At 45.2% G+C, this 17678-nt stretch overlaps 1 protein-coding gene across 1 annotated transcript in view; it reads left to right on the top strand.

The window, feature by feature from the left end:
• The window catches only part of LOC147731528 (sodium channel protein type 2 subunit alpha-like), a 951803-nt gene that overhangs the window by 875121 nt on the left and 59004 nt on the right, over window positions 1–17678 (top strand). Inside the window, exons 23-24 of the mRNA XM_086956592.1 lie at window positions 621–674; window positions 10114–10251. Of these exons, the coding sequence (XP_086812718.1) occupies window positions 621–674; window positions 10114–10251 (192 nt within the window). The remainder of the gene's footprint in view (window positions 1–620; window positions 675–10113; window positions 10252–17678) is intronic.

Raw genomic sequence — 17678 nt, 5'->3', positions numbered from 1 at the left:
CTGAGCGCCATTCCACATTGCAGTGTTGAGATTAGCTCTGGGGAGCCTGTCTGCCGTGTGCTTCCTGCTGCTGGCTGTGAGTTTGCAGGTAGATGACAGTGGACGCAGGAGAGTTCCAGACAGGTGGCTTTTTTTGTTCCGTCCTTCGCCCTCCCCTTCGCCTCACCACCCAGGTCCGGTAGCAGCCGCTACTGCCAAAGGAGTCAAGCTGCACTGTACTGGAGAGGCCCAAATAGATCTATTCTGGTCAGACGTTGCTTGTGTTCCTGCTCGGTGAGGAGCAGGGCCCAGGGTGATTTGTATGTGGCTGGTTTCTGTCTGAGGTGACATGGTAAGCAAAGAACGATGGACTGGATTTCGATCCAGAAGAATTATCCATGATGGTGTGTTCTCTAAATCATAATTTATTAAAATACCCATAGCTATTTTTGCCAGTATTAGCAATTAGTATTCTATATTATGCCACAATTATACATGGTAAAAAAGGATTGGGTTTGTCAGTAAATGAGTTTCTTATTAAAGAGTTTTGATGTACCGACCCAAGGGTTCAAATTATGCATTAAAGTAGACATTTTCCATAGGTATGATCATTAACATGTGGTTTTTTTACATTTTTATAGGCCACTTTCAAAGGTTGGATGGATATAATGTATCCTGCCGTTGACTCGCGCGATGTAAGTTTGGACTGTCAACCTTTTATTTTTTAAAGCTGAATGCTAATGTAACAGTGCAAACCTTCACGTTTACTGTACTAAAAGTATTTCCTGCTTTAGATTGATTTCATATATGAAATATCAACTCAGTAGTTTAACTAATATCAGTGAACCTGTTTACTTTGCTACATATATTTATTCAGTGAAAATATCCACTGCCTTAAGACATTCAGCACACCTACTACCTACATTTGTCAGGACTCTTGAATCTTCCATTCAATTTCTCAGTCGCTGATTCTGAGTCATGCAGTATCGTTACAGCCACATGGATCAGTAATTCTTAGCTGAAAAGCTAGTGGCAGCTCCTCGCCATGCTGCTAAAAGCCAGCAGATAAAAAATAAAATGATAATAAAACAATTTATTATCATTATACTTTTCCCTGGCTGAGCCGAGCCCACCAAGTGGCCCGAGTCTATGGCGGGGCCATCCTCTAGGGACAGCAGCAGGGAAGCGCAGTGGGGTCACTGTGAGTGTGCATGTCGGTTTGGCGGGCCGTCTTAGGACGGTCAAACCGACATGCACACTTACATTTCTCCAAAGCAGCTGTGTTGCAAAGCCTGGTGGAGAAGAGGTCCAGGCTCCATGTGCTTGAGCGAGCGCCACCCAAGCCAAATCAGACCAATCTCTGTGCTTCTCTTATGCTGGGTAATAGCATGAAAGCAGTGTCGGAATTGGGCGGGGAGTCTGGTTTTCTGGACTGCGCTCATGGAAGAAGCTGGCCCCTAGCGGCATCAGGTAAGTCCTTTTTGTATATTATTCCCCCCAGCACCCACGCCGCTGCCTCACCACATTTTTGGCAAGCAGTCGCCACTGTGAAAAACCTCCTTTACCCAAAAATAGGCTGTGCATCTTGCAAGCTCATTTTCCAGTGTCCCAAATTCCATAAACATGTCAGAAAATAGTGTGCAACAAAAACATGTGCAACACATACAGTAGCACTCCATATATAAGCACTATATGTATATGGTACTATATATATAAATACAGATCCGATTGAAATACACATGTAGTGTCACTGAAAAGATGCACATCTGATCAAATTCTATACTTTGAAAACTCACGAACATAAGGCCATAAATCACTGGCATGAGGGACCACATCATCATGAGTTAGCTCTGATAAGCTAGACAAAATAATGTAACACTGCACGTCAGTAAAGTTCACTGTGGGCATATGTATCAAACGTTCATGCATATCTACTAAGCTATGACACTCTTCAGCTCTCTCCCTCCACTGGCGCACTTATGGCTGTTTCTTCCCAGTGCAAATATCCTTTTACCATCGTGACAGGGTCCCTGCATTATGGGCAGTATTGTTTTTGTGCTAAATAGAAAACCTTAATGCACAAAAACAATCCAAAGAGGCATATTCATGTTTCTAAATGTAAAGCAGAATGCATCAGACCTAGAAAGACGAAGTAACATATTTTTCCTCATTACACCTCTCTGTGGTAGGTTTACCAATATCACCCGATTCCAGCTTTACAAACCTTAGTTAAGCTGAAGTTCTGTGAAACCCATTGATGAATGTACGGGAAATGCCTATTCTCCACCAATGGAACACCAATGGAACACCTACCTCTAAGAAATGTAATGGAATTCAGCACAAGCTGCTGCATTGTGTTACATATCTTTACAAAGCCACGCAAGACTACAAAAATAAAACCTTGCATGACTTTGTAAATCCCAAATAAGCCATTGCATTGCCCTGCACTGCCTTGCATGACGCAAGGGTGACGCAAAAGCTTGGTAAATGTGGACCATAGTCTTCAACTTTTTATGGTGCAGTCTGCATTTCATCGTCTAAGTCCTATGACAAAACAAATCTGTTCAAATTATAGAAATAAATGGTCTGCAATTCCAGCATGACAAATACCTATTCCTAGTTTTTTTTAGGGTATGCTCCCAAGCAGGCCTAGTGAACTGTGCTAGATAGATAGATCTTCTTCTTGCCCGTTGTGGGGAGGCCTGTGATTCTGGGGAAATGGGGGCAGTGGGTAGTGTGTTAGTGGGAGCACCCCTTGCTACAAAGTGGATCATGCTAAATAATGTAATGTCTTGTCACTTACCAGGCTATCCAATACAGAAAAAGTGTATTCATTACATTCCACCATCTTCTCAGATGGGTGCAATCAGGAGATTCAGGGCCAGATGTAGGTCGCCAATTACCGGTCGGTAACGGCCGAATTCGGCCGTTACCAACCGGTAATTGGTGATTGAGATGTAGGGGCCATTATTTTACAGAAGCGGTAAATTTACCGAATCGGTAAATTTACCGATTCTGTAAAATACCGAATCGGTAATTTTACCGATTTCAGCAAATCAAGATGTAGGTGGCACTCCACAGAGTGCCACAGGCCCTTAAGAGTCGGTATTTTACCACCCAATTCTATTGGGTGGTAAAATACCGAATTCAGGTGTGCATGCACATCTGTGCATGCACACCTGTGCCATGTGACACACAGACATGCCCTTATGGCATGTATGTGTGCCACATGGCACATAAGCCTGCACTTGGGGTTCTAGAGGGTGTCAAAGTGACACCCCCTGCACCCTTGCTGGATTCGGTATTTACAGATTCGGTAAATACCGAATCGGTATTTCCTATTGATTCCTATGGGCTCCAAAGCCCATAGGAATCAATGGGGAATACCGATTCGGTATTTACCGACTCGGTAAATACCGCATCTTACAGATTCGGTAATTCAAAATAAAAAATTACCTACATCTCCCTCCTTCTAATTTACCGATTCATAAATACCGATTCGGTATGATTCGGTATTCATGAGTCGGTAAATTAGATTTACCTACATCTGGCCCTCAGAGTTTAGGTGTTGGAGAGTGTTCTATATTGCAAAGCTATACCAACAGGTCTGCTTGCCTCATGTCTACCAATTTCTCCTTCAGTGTGTCACGGTTCCCAGGGAGGCAGGAGGCAAGCATTGGACCTGTTTCCCATATGTCACCCTGGTAGAGTTTCCTGTCCCTCTTCTAGAGTCATCATCTTCTGACTTAACTCCTTCAGGGTCAGAATAGTGTCTGTGAGTATCTGCCTAGCATGGTGATATGTCAAAAGCTTGCTTCTCACTCATTGGGGAGGTGTATTCCAGTGTTCATGGTCAGCCTATGACTTTGTTGCAACCGCAGTCCTGCTTTTGTATAACCTGACAAGATATTAAGTCTTCTAGTTGGATTTGAGGCACAACCTCATCACTGACATCAGTGGTCACTAAAAGGGTTGGTGCAGAGAGCCGCATACCAGCAGCAACACTGGCCATGGAATGATATGCAGTGCATGTTGAATGACATATGTTGTGTCTTTCATGATGATGATGATGAGGTATTGAGGCAGCTGAGGTGGCAGTGTTTTGTTTTTTCTTAGAAGATAGTTGTTGTTGCAGCTGATATAGTGGAGGTAGTTGCAGATGTAATTCCAGGACTGTTTGCTGTAGCCTTGGCTGCAGTGCTTAATATTTTCATGGTAGCAATGTTGGGTGCAGTTGTAGCATCAGAGCCAAGTGTTTTCTTCTTGGCTTCAGTGGTGGGTGCAGTCTAGATAGCAGTTGAGGGTGCACCCTGGGTGCAGTTTACAGTCTTGGCTATAGCAGCAGGGTGCAGATTTACACCAATGGAGGTTTCAGTCTTGGTTGCATCATTAGCTGTGTTCTTGGATACAATGAAGAATTCAGTGGATGCTCTGGATGTTTCAGATCAGGGCAGTAGAGCAGTATGGGCTTTCATCTTCAATACACCCTTCATGGGATCAATTGTCAACCAGTACAGTTGTCCAAAAGTGAGTGTCACATGTATGTACTTATCATGCATTTTCAGTGTATACATTATATATTGATGGGTCTCTAGAGAAGGGTTTTTAGTGGCCAGGGTATGTAGGCGCTCTGCTGTTTTACGCAAATGTGCATATGCAAAATATCAAATGGTGCTACAGGAGAGGGGATAAGCCCTATAACCCCTCAAAGTTGTGTGGGAGAATCCCTCAACATTTCTAAATTGCTATCTAAACCTAGGCACACATCAAAGTAATTCAACAGTATGTATATTACTACACAAACTTAAACAAAATCAAAACAATGATTCATAATCATATAGGTGCGGTGTTGCTTTGCCTTTAATTCAGTTTTCATTGAGCCAAAACAGAAACCAGCCGACACGTGTTTCGTCACATGGGAAAAAGAATTCTGCAACTTCCTCAGTGCCGAATGTTGAAGTACGGATATTTGTAATGGCATTTCCAGTGATAATTCCAACCTGGCTGCGCTAAACAATGTCAGTGGTTGATATTCTCTTTAAAAACACTGTGCTGCCGGTTAACCTTTTGCATGCTCATGACGAGCTGAGCTCGTCATGAGGCACGGTGCTCCGGTGCTCATGACGAGCTCAGCTCGTCATGGGCCGTCGAACGCTCAGGTGCGGGGAGAATTCCCCTGTTGCGCTGAGTATTCCACGGGAGCCAATGCACCTGTGACGAGCTGAGCTCGTCATGATCACAGGAGCACTGTAGCTCATGACGAGCTAGGCTCGTCATGAGCATGCGGGCGCTGTGCGCGCCCTCCTCGCCCCCAGCACAGCGGGGAAATTACCCCCGCAGCGAAGGGGTTAAGTTATTGACCGACTAGCCCAAACGAAGTCCTGGAATGATGGACTGAAATGGTAAGAAACAGTGCAGCCGGTGGAGTGGTGTGGCTCACTGGTTAGAGGCGGCAGACCCGGAAGCAGAGAACGGCCAGGGGCCAGGGTTCAATTCCCGACGCGGCAGGGTCGTGGACCAGGGTCAAAACGGACCCGATAATTCTCGCCTTGGTGCCTACTCCAACCAGGGAACACACTCGTCAACTCTGGGCATTAAGCTTGCCTCATCTCTACAACGGCCCCCCACAGACGCCGGGGATGCCTGGTTTCACCTTGGAGATACCCAGATAGGGACCATCTCACAGGGAAAAACCAGGACAGGTTCCCCAGTGGTTTTCAGCGCCAGGATACTCCATGGAGTCGCAGTGCGCTTTACAAGTACACCCACATTTACATTTACATTTATAGTCGAGCCTCCATCTACGTTGTGCTCTCTTACATTCCTGTTTTATCTGTCTATGGTCGTCGTTGAACCAGGGTTCAGAAGGATTAGACTTGTGCTATGTGACTTTTTTGCAGGGGCTAGCTGAGTTCGTTATATATGGAGCCATTAATGTTAATTGCGAGCTGCTGTATCCAAGTCAGGGCAGACCATTGGGGTAGATTGAATAAGGGACGTGTTTAGCTGCCCAGTGTCAATGATGCTCCATGGGTGTCTCATAGTGCTCCCAATGTGTGGGCGAATTGTTCCCACCTCAAAAAAACCATTTATTTCGTACATGATTGCATTGTGGTTTGACTATAACAGGGGGAGGGAGGATATACAGTGGAGCCGAGAGTTATCCATAAAAAGGCTGTCTAAAAGAAGACCGGCTTTGTGTGAGGAACCCTGAACAATTTGTGTTAAGCCTGCCCCGGCCATCTGAACCAGTAAATTCCTAGAATCTGGATCAAGGAGATTTTCCTTAAGGAAATTAAAATCACCTAAAATGGTAAAATCAGCAGTGTCCACTTTGTATTCTATGAGATTGCCAATGGATTGGATAAAAGCTGATCTAGGCCCAGGTGGCCGATCCACAAAAAGTTAGTAGAACGAATAATGGTTGTTTACTTGAATTTTAAAATGTAGGCACATTCGAAAGAACAGTAAAAGTCGTTTTAAAATGTTCTCTGAATATAATGGCAAGGAAAGGGTTTTCATGTCTAAATATCCTGAAACCTGCTGGTATTGCTGATAATAAATCCGTATCGGATGTAGAATCTGCCCTGGTTTCAGAGATAAAGGCTCGGTCAGTATTCTAGTTTTCCATAAACTCTGCGAACTCAAGTGTATGCTTGACTAGCGATCTAGCATTGATGGGTGTACAGCTACAGCTAGATTCAAATTGTTTTGGAATTAACTTTACTGAGTTTGCAGCAGCGAGGGAAGAACAACACAAGTTGGTTAAAGCGAGGTAACAAACCGAGCTTTTAGAGCCAGTGTTGCAGCAGTGAGCGTCTAACTGCAAACCTGTACATGGCCTACGTAAGTGGTTAATAGTTAGCATGTCCTCCCTAGAGTATATAATTTGACCCTTTGAGCCTGTTACCAGATAAAAGCAGTCATAAAAGTAAAATTTAAAAGAGTAGGTAACAACAGGTAAAAGAGGCGGCGTTTATAAGGTGCAGTAGTATTTAAAGAGAGGAGGAGCGCAATTTACTAGTGAAGTATCTGCTGGCACCCAGAGCTTCATCGGAATAAAAGCCCTCTCAACTGGAAGTCCAAAAAAAGCTGGATGTTCACTCACACAAGATGGCAGCCAGCAAATGGAACAACAGAGAAAAACAGAACTCTCTCCGCTCAAATGGAAACGGTGGCGGGCCGGAGGAGCGCGACTTACTAGTGAAGTATCTGCTCCAAGCGACTGATCTTTTTGAAAAACTTTAAATATCAGGTGGTATTTTATTCAGCTCAGCTCAGTACTACTATGTTTATAGACCTTGAAAGGATGTACCCTGGACCCTGCAGTGAACCTTTAACTCACTGCATTATCTTAGAGATCTACACTGTAAATGCATTAAGTGTTTTTATTCCTATTGATCTCAAGCTTTCTAGGAAGGTACAAGAACGTCCACGTACCCAGACCTTGTGAAGCCTTTGCTTGGTAAAAAAAATAATTCTTCTGCGTTCCCACCATGAAGGAACCATGCAGGGGTTCCCATCTCATGGGTATGCATGTGTTCATCCCAGGACACGCTACCCTCTATTGTAGGTTTAAAACTGTGGGATAGTAGGAGGTCATTTGTGGGCACACACTAACCTGTGTTCTGCTTTCCTATGTGAAATCAATCTGTGTGGGCATCTGGCCACACAGGTTGAGGTGGTGTGAGCCATCAGCCTCCAATTGGAGGGAGAAGTTGTTCTCACAATTGAGCACATGCCAGCCATGCTTCCTTCCTGATCTAGTCCTCTTCAATAATGGGTTGTTAATCTGCCTATATGGTGACCAGGGCTTAATCTCCAAATATTGGTCCTATGATGTCTTGCAACGATCTCCTTTCAAGAGCAAGGATGGGCACATCTTTGTGATGTTTGCCGGTAAAGGATAGTTGCTTCTTTTCCAACATATTACATCTTGGAAACTTAGCACATTCCAAGATGGATTTTTTCTTGACGTAGCACTTTCTTGATGTATCCCCACCTAAGATTTTCATACTGATGGCCTACACAACATGCTACTGCCAGATTTTGTTCCTGCTTTCCTGCAGATTTTGCTAGTTTTTGTTATGATGTATCTGGAAACAATGGAATTTTTCTTTTTTGCCTATTATGTCAATTTGTCATGTCGGTGGAACTTCTCTGTCAGAAGGTTTAATTTACAGAGTTGCTCATTAAGTGTTTAATTTCCTGACTTCGGTCCACATTATTTGGTTTAGTTGTATTTCCTCTTTCATTAAGGGACATCAGGAATGAAATGAGAGAACAGGAGGTAATTCTAAGAACGCCTACCAGTAATCTTTAGTAGTGTAAGTTCAAGTCTTCTTTATGATAGTACTTATGCCCCTTATTTTTAAATGTCACCAGAGAAATGTGATATGGCTGATCTTGCTTTAGGTTATAAAAATTGGGATTGTCCGAGTCTTCGTAAGGTCTGTGAGTCTTCGTAATACTACGTTCAAGGCTAATAAACACTGTGCGAGACAAGTTTCCAGGTTAAAACTTAATGGTTTTATTCCAAAATGTGATCATTACAGAACAAAAAGTAAATATTAAGTCAAGAATAACTCTGCAAGTGGTCAATCTCTTTGGGTTATCTGACGAAAACCCAAAGAAAGACTAAGTACAGATCAGTAAAAAGACTGAAATATAATCTGCCTCCAAAGAAATAAGCCTAAATACTAAGGTTTAAATCAAATAGACAGAGTAGTAAAGAATGTGCTCGGTTAGAAAGCCTAAATCAAATAAACTGACATAGAGTCCACTCCATCTTCAGCCGCAGCCCGTGCAGGTATGAGCGTTGGGGTAGTGGGGCCAGGTGGGGGGGTTTAGAAAGACGAAGACGAGGGAAAATTAATTATTTATTTAATTTCCCCTTGTGGTAGTCTGTCGCATCTACCCCCCGCCCAGCCCTACCGCCCAACCGCTCCTACCTGCACAGGCTGCGGCTGGCCATTTTAAAGGGAAAAAGAGTCTGATCATCTCAAAATAATGCAGCTTTTATAATATTCTCGGATGAAGAAGGCACACACTTTTCTTTTGACATAACAGTGTTGGACTAGCAATGTTGCAAACATGTAAAACCAATCAATATTTAGTCAACCATATACGTATTGAGACATACTTATTAATGTATTTAATTGGTTAAGCTATCCATAACTGATTGAGGAGAACAAAACTATATTTTAAAGAGGAATGCTATACAATGATTTGCTCAGCTAAGGAACATCCTGAGAATTGTTTCCTCGAGAAAACACATTTATTACATTTCTATGCTCATACAAACACCACAGTTGAGGCTTCATTTTAGATGATTTTCCTGAAATGGAAAAACACACAAGCACAGAGAGAGAATGAGAGAGAGAGAGAGAGAGAGAGAGAGAGAGAGAGAGAGAGAGAGAGAGAGAGAGAGAGAGAGAGAGAGAGAGAGTATGCCATAAAATAAATGTGCACAATTATTGTGCAAATGTATCTAAGGGGCCTTGAAGTAGAGACTGTTAGGAGAAAAGTTGGTTTTAAGGTACTAGTCAAGTCAGGTAAGTAAATTGATAGTTGTAAGGCATGGTTATCCCATCTATGGCAAGTTTTTTAACAGTAGCCATGAGTTGCAGTGAACGAGCGGAGATCGTAGTGCACCCACATCAGTTTGGAAGTTCGAAATATTAATGTATCATGACTACTTTTCTTAGAATCAAACACAGCTGCATATTTGTTAAAGTTTATCGTTTGAGAGATACAACTGTGTTTGGTGAGAAAGTATTTACCCAACAAGTACAATTCAGACAACCCGTGCTTCTTTGTGCTATAATTTGAATCGCACTATTGTGCTTTTCTGCTCTCTACATGTATTTAAAGTTGTTAGCACACTACGACTTTATCATTCATTTGAATGGAGTGGTTTCCCGCACATTTGTCTGCAAAAGTATTGTTTCGGAGTTTGATTATAGGGCCTTGCACAGTAAAAGACCTGTTGAAATGTCAACATTATGCTATGAGATCCTAAAATACATTTACAATAAAATTGCAAATATTGTGAAATGCAAAATGTGCATAGTTTTGCAATAAACTACAGTTGAAAGCAAAGAAAACATAATAGAATTTTGTTTCATTTTGTAGTTACATGAACAGCCAAAGTATGAGGAAAACCTCTACATGTACCTGTATTTTGTTATTTTCATTATCTTTGGATCCTTCTTCACCCTCAACCTCTTTATTGGTGTCATCATTGATAATTTTAACCAACAAAAAAAGAAGATAAGTATTTATGTTTTGCTTTTTTTACATTGACATACTTTCATGTATATGATTAATGTTATTAATATGTGTTTTATAGTACAGTTTGGCTTGTTTCTTTCCATAATATTTCAGAGTATGAACTTTTGTATCTGTGGGTTTTATATAGCACAAACCTTGCTGCAAAGCAACAGAACACTACATTACATGTGGAGTTTGGAGATGATCTACCAGATCGTGTACATCAAGTGGGGATCTCACAAACACATATCATATTTTTAGGCTTAGGGAGATTAAGTGATTTGTCCAGAATCACACAATGTTGAGCCAAGCATCAAATAGAGATTGTAACCTCGGGCTCAAGGCTCCAAAGATAGTAGCTCTAACCACTAAGCTCCCTACCCTCCTAAACTTTTAGAATACATTAAAAATTTGCATCTGATAATAAATGCAACACATATTCAGAATATACATTACAGTTTGTAATTTCGAGCACCACTGAAAAAATGTACTCTATTTGATCATTTCAGACATTTATTTGACAATTTTGGATATTTTGGTGTACTTTTTCAATCTGCCCAACGATTTTCTTCTTTTTTTTATAAATGTATGTATAGTAGTTTTATAGTACAAAACTTTCCAAAATTCAGCGAAGCATGGTTAAAGACAAGCATAAAGTCATGTAACCATGGGGGACTCCACCGGTGATAGGGTTTTGTACGACCTGGAGGTGCCCTGTGAACAAACATGCATCAGTTGGCTATGTGATAGTGAACCAGTGAAGAACATTGTTGGTAAATCCCTTTCGAGACTTAAGGGTGCATATGAGGGTGGGATGGTTGACTGTGTCAAAGACATCTGAGAGTTCTAGCAATACAAGTAGGGGCCATCTTCATTTGTGGCCAAGAGGGTATCATTTACAATTCGTAAGGTGGCAGTCTCCAATGCTGCACTAGGCTCTGAAGCCAGACTGGTAGTCATGCTGGAGATGGTTAGCATTAATGTGATCTTGGAGTTAAACATAGACTGCTTTTTCAATGCTCTTGCTGATTAATGGGAGCTGAATGATGAGCCGGCAGTTAGTGAGGACATCAGGGTCTACTGTAGGTTTCTTTTAGTGAGAGGATCTGGCTTGTCTTGAGAGCTTCTTGGAAGATGCCATGAGTAATGAATACTTTGACAATGGTAAGTAGCTGTAAGACAGTGTCTTCAGAGAGAGTTTTAAAGAAGGGCCATGGTAAGACATCATCTTTACAAGAAGTGGTTTCACTAGAGCTGGGAATGTCAGCAGGATCTGGGAGAGAGACGGCTTTGAAGGCTGGCCATGGTGGGATTCTAGGAAGGGTTTGGTGAAAGCGATTAAGCAGCCTTGGTGTTGTGGGTGTGCTGTTGGATCTACTGGGTTTGTCTCACTGAAGAAGAGCTTGATGGCATTGAGTTTTTTTGTGGAGTGAGAAATAGGGGAGTCTGACATTGGGTTGATCCAGTACTTGACTGACTTGAATAGAGTCCTGCACCTGTTGGTGGCTTCCCTGTTAGTGTTTTTATAATACTTTGCTTTGGATGATGTATTGAACAGTATGAAACATTCATCAGAAATCTATTTTTCTTCCATTTTCTTTCCTCTCTGCAGACAGATTGTTTATTAACAGCAAGGTTGTTAGAGTAGCAGTCTGCTGAAGACTTTGGTTTGAAATTGCTTTTTGTAATTGAGGCTGGATGTTCACATAGCTTTCCAAAAACTGTTGAAGTTGTTTACAAGGGAGTTACTATAGAGTTGCATAGAGATGATATAGTAAGAAAATAATTCAAGTAGTAGGTTGTCTGTCAAAAAGTCTTTGAAGGAGCTGTAGGTTTGGTCTTCTCTAGTGCGTTAATCTTGTTTTGTTGATTGGACACTGAGCAGGGAGATAAGAATGCCTACGGGGTAAGGTCACTCTAGGGTTATGGGTGGTTTGCACCAGATTGTTGGTGATGTTGCGAAGTCAAAGTCGGGATGTGACCTTTAGAGTGTATTGGGTGGGTGACATATTGCACTATGTTGAGTATAGTAGAGTGTGTCTCTCATTAAATATTGAAATTGCTTTTAAGACAAAATACTGATTTTCCATTTCTGTCCAAAACTGCCAGTCACCGCAGGTAATAGAGTTCATGGGAATGCGGACAGTCTCAGAAAAGACATGGGGAGCTACATCTTAATGAAAGAGTTTGTCTACTGGAATGTTGTTGTTTTCAGTTTCCATATATTTCTATCATAAATTGAAAAAGCGGGCTCACCTAGACCACTGTAACTTACATTTTTGATGCATGTCACTTCTCTACATGTGAACAAAGTGCTATATAGGTACAGTTGTTTTTTATACTCATCAAAACAGTGTTGTATTTGTACATATAAAATATACAATTTAAAACATTGAAATTACTTCAAAATATCAATATCTAAATAAATTAAATTAAATATATTATTCCCTATTCCACTTGACAGTTATCTAAGCTTGGCCACAAGTTCCCTTTTTGAATATGGGGAGTTTCGAATTGTTCTTAGCTTAAAGGAAAGCAATGCATATTTTGCACAAACTAATGTGGAAAGTAATTAAGGGAATCCTTTTGTATGTCATGATGGTTAAAATCTATGTACAAATACATTGTTGGCACCAGCAGTAAAGAAAATTAAAATGTGGAATGCAGAGTGACCTCTGACCCTGGTTCAGGGCCGGTCGCTCCACACACCGCACGGCTCCCCGTGAGTGTGCCCTGCTGCTAAGTATCCTGCGCTTCACTTTCACTTGTACTTTTACTGTGCCCTGTGATTTGTTCCTGTGCCTCTGTTATTTTGACTGTGTTTGTTCTGTGCCACTGGTTTCCTGATTGTGTTTTTGCCCCCTGCCGCCCGTTTTCAGGACCGTTTTTCCTGCTCTTCGCTCCCCCCCCGCCGCTGCTCCCCTGCGGCCCGCCCCCCTTTTCCTCTTCTGTACCCTCTCCCCTTCCCTTTCGATGCCCTGCTCCCGCCTCCCAGCTGCTCCTCCCTCCCTCTTGGACATTTAGGGCGATTCTGCGCGGTGGTGAGCAGTGACCTCTGACCCTGGTTCAGGGCCGGTCGCTCCACACACCGCACGGCTCCCTGTGAGTGTGCCCAGCCTTCCACCATTGCTGCCGTGAGTTAGCCGCTACCCCTACTGCTAAGTATCCTGCGCGTCACTTTCACCTGTACTTTTACTGTGCCTTATGATTTGTTCCTGTGCCTCTGTTATTTCGATTGTGTTTGTTCTGTGCCACTGGTTTCCTGATTGTGTTTTTGCCCCCTGCCGCCCATTTTCGGGACCGTTTTTCCTGCTCTTAGCTTATCCCCGCCGCTGTTCCCCTGCGGCCCTGCCCCCCCTTTTCCTCTTCTGTACCCTCTCCCCTTCCCATTTGCCGCCCGCTCCCGCCTCCCAGCTGCTCCTCCCTCCCTCCTCGCCATTTATGGCGGAGACCACACAAATGCGCAGCGGTCGTGCCGATTGCACGCTGACGTCACGCCAAAGGCAAGCCCGTCCGTGCCTGGACCGCGCCCAGCACCAGGACCCCTGGCCCTCAACGATACCAGCCCACCCGACTGAATTACGACGCCACCACCCTCCACGCTCTCAACACCAGCCGGAACCCCGCCTGCCACCGAGCCACCCCGAAACGCACCCATGGACCCTTCACCTGCCTAGCCTGCAAATTCACCTGCCTCCGAACCTGCACCGCACTCGCCAGGCCAGGCACCAGCAACAATCACCTCAAGTGCATCCTGCTCCAACACCTGCTCCATCCACAGGCACCCCGTCGAACTCTAGAACCTCCTCGACACAACAGCGCCGGACGTCGCCTTCCTCATAGAAACCTGGATGAACGCCTCCTCAGCCCCTGACATTGCCATAGCCATCCCGGATGTCTACAAGATCACCCGGAGGGACCGCGTCAACCAAACCGGAGGAGGCATCGTCATCGTCCACAGAAATACCATCCGCATTATGACAAACTCCGATGACACCCTCACCGCCGCCGAGCACCTTTACTTCCAGATACACACCGACCCCAAGACCACCCTCAGAGGCACTCTCATCTACAGACCCCCGGGACCACGCACACAATTCAGCGAAGCCATCGCAGACTTCATCAGCCCGCACGCCCTCACCTCCTCAGACTACATCCTCCTAGGGGACCTCAACTTCCACCTGGAAAACAACAACGACAACAACACCACCACCCTGCTGGACAACCTCGTCAACCTCGGACTCAAGCAACTGGTGAACACCCCAACCCACTACTACCCAGCAACCACATCTCCTTCAGCCACTCCACCGGACTACACTGGACAGATCACAGCTGTGTCCATTTCAGCTTCAGGAGAACCACGACTCACCACCACCGCAACAGGTTCCCTGAAGGTACTGGAGCAAGATCACCGCCGACCAGCTCACCACCTCCCTGAGCTAGAACCCTCCCACCAACACGACAGACTCCAATGAAGCAGCCCGCAACCTCACACAGTGGCTCACCAACTGCGCCAATGCCCTTGCACCGCTGAAGAATCCTCCCAGTAGATCTGGCAGCAAGAAAGCCTCGTGGTTCACCAACAACCTCAAAAACTCAAAGAAATCCTGCTGTACCCTCGAGAAAGCCTGGCACCATGACCAGTCAACAGAAAACATGACAGCCCTCAAGAACGCCATCCGCAAACACCACCAACGGATCCGCACCACCAAAAGGACAACACTCAGAGAACGACTGAACAACAACACCCACGACATCACACCCTTGCAAGACCTCTGCGACTCACTCGCCTCGTTCTTCCACCGCAAGATCGCCGACATACACAACAGCTTTGGTGCCCAGACCACGCACCCAACCACCGAACCAGCACCCCCCACCACCACCCTCTGCACCTGGACCTCGGTCAGCCCTGAAGACACCACCCGTGTGATGAACACCATCCACTCTGGCTCCACAGCCGACCCCTGTCCACACCACATCTTTAACAAAGCCGACTCCATCATCGCACCCCAACTCCAGAACATCATTAACAGCTCCTTCGCAACCGCCACCTTCCCGGAGAGCTGGAAACATGCGGAGCTCAGCGCCCTCCTGAAGAAACCCACCGTGGACCCCACGGACCTCAAGAACTTCCGCCCCATCTCGCTCATCCCTTTTCCTGACACAGTCATCGAGAAGATCGTCAACAAACGACTATCCACCTTCCTCGAGACAAACCGATCCCTCGACACCTTGCAGTTCGGTTTCTGAGCAAACCACAGCACTGAGACCGCCCTCATCGCAGCTACCCACTTCATCAGATCCCTGCTCGACAACGGGGAAACTGCTGCCCTCATCCTCCTCGACCTATCGGCCGCATTCGACACAGTCTGCCACCGCACCCTAACAACCCGCCTCCACCATGCCAGGATCCAAGGAAAAGCCCTGGAATGGATCACCTCCGTCCTCTCTGACAGAATTCGGAGAGTCCCCCTCCCACCTTCCGCTCAGCAGCCACCAAGATCATCTGCGGCGTTCCTCAAGGCTCCTCGCTCAGCCCCGCCCTCTTCAATGTCTACATGAGCCCCCTCGCAGCCATCGCACGCCAACACAACCTAAACATCACCTCCTACGCGGACGACACCCAGATGATCCTCTCCCACACCAACGACCCCGCCACCGCCAGAGCCAGCCTCCAGGAAGGAATGAAAGACGTGGTATGAATGAAGCTCAGCCGTCTGAAACTGAACTCAGACAAGACGGAAGTCCTCATGCTCGGACCATCCCCCTCCACCTGGGACAACTCCTGGTGGCCCCCCGCACTGGGCACTGCCCCCAAGCCCACGGACCACGCACGCAACCTAGGCTTCTTCCTGGACTCCTCCCTCACGATGACCAAACAAGTCACCGCCGTCTCGTCATCCTGTTTCAACACCCTGCGCATGCTCCAAAAGATCTTCTGGTGGATCCCAACCGACACCAGAAAGACGGTCACCCAGGCCCTCGTCACCAACCAACTGGCCTACGGGAACCCCCTCTACGCTGGAACCACAGCCAAACTACAGAAAAGACTCCAGCGCATACAAAACACTTCTGCATGACTCATCGTGGACATACCCCGTCACAGCCACATCTCTGCCCATCTGAGAGACCTGCACTGTCTCCCCGTCAGCAAGAGGATCACGTTCAGACTCCTCACCCACGCACACAAGGCTCTCCACGACATGGGCCCCAAATACCTCAACAATCGCCTCACATTCTTCACACCCATTCGCCAGCTCCGATCCGCCAGCCTCGCCCTCGCCACCAACTCACGGATTCGCCTAACCACCACCGGAGGAAGATCTTTTCCCTACCTGGCGGCCAAGACATGGAACTCCCACCCCTCCCACCTACGGCTGACCCAGGACCATCTCTCCTTCAGGAAGCAACTTAAGACCTGGCTCTTCGAACAGTAGCGGCACCCCCCCCCCCTCTCTCCTCCCAGTGCCTTGAGACCCTAGCGGGCGAGTAGCGCGCTCTATAAATGTGTTTGATTTGATTTGATTAGGTTGATTTATCATTTCAAATTCTTAAATAATTGTCTTTGGTCACAATATTAAATTGCAAAAGAAAGCTAGGCGTTATTTTTATTACACATCACATGGTTCTGAAGATGCCACAGAAAGGTTCAAGGTGCATTTTCATCCGTTTTCTTATAGTTTTAGTTGAGACATGATTTGTCAAATATTAAGCAACTTCCCAGTCAGATAGTCTTTTTCTTTCATGCATAACATGGTAACACTCTTTAGTTGATAGTTATGCATCACAATCTAAAATTAACGCACTTAACTGGTCGAAATAGGGATTTATTCTTACCTGAACCCTGCTATTCTCCTTGTGTTCTCAGATTTTTCCAAAAATGTATGGAAAGGTTAGCACATATAGGGCCAGATGTACGACGCGCAAAACAGTGCCTCGCAAAATCAGATTCTTTCAGATTCAGGACAAAACAGCACGCAGTGGTTGACGAGTCCTGGAGGCAGCAGGCAGGGTTTGATGCTTTTTCTTCTGCAGGATGGTTTCAGTTGTCATGCTGTGGGTCTTCTTTGTCATGTTCTTCTTTTGTCCGTTGAATCTGATGTTCAGGTATCAGTGTGCCACCTAATGCTGAATTTAGGGGTGTTACAAGGAGAGACAGGTAGTAGCCAATGGGCTACCTTCCTTTAGAGTGTCTATGCCTTCAAGTGACCCCTTCCTGTGGGAAGGGGGACTACCTTAGCCCTTTTACTTTATTTCGCCACCATCCCAAGATGGTGGAATTTCAGGAGAGGGGTTCACATTGCGAACCACACCCTAGAGGTGATGTTGCCTAAGTGGGGACTCTCCTCCTAATCTAACTAATTTTCCCATCTTGCCTTCCACCAAAAGTAGAGCGGGAAAGGGCCTTGGATTCCTCCATTATTTGC

Source organism: Lissotriton vulgaris, chromosome 2_1 (assembly GCF_964263255.1).
Source record: "Lissotriton vulgaris chromosome 2_1, aLisVul1.2, whole genome shotgun sequence".
NCBI classification, from domain to species: domain Eukaryota; kingdom Metazoa; phylum Chordata; class Amphibia; order Caudata; family Salamandridae; genus Lissotriton; species Lissotriton vulgaris.
This window is presented reverse-complemented; position numbering and strand designations above follow the sequence as displayed.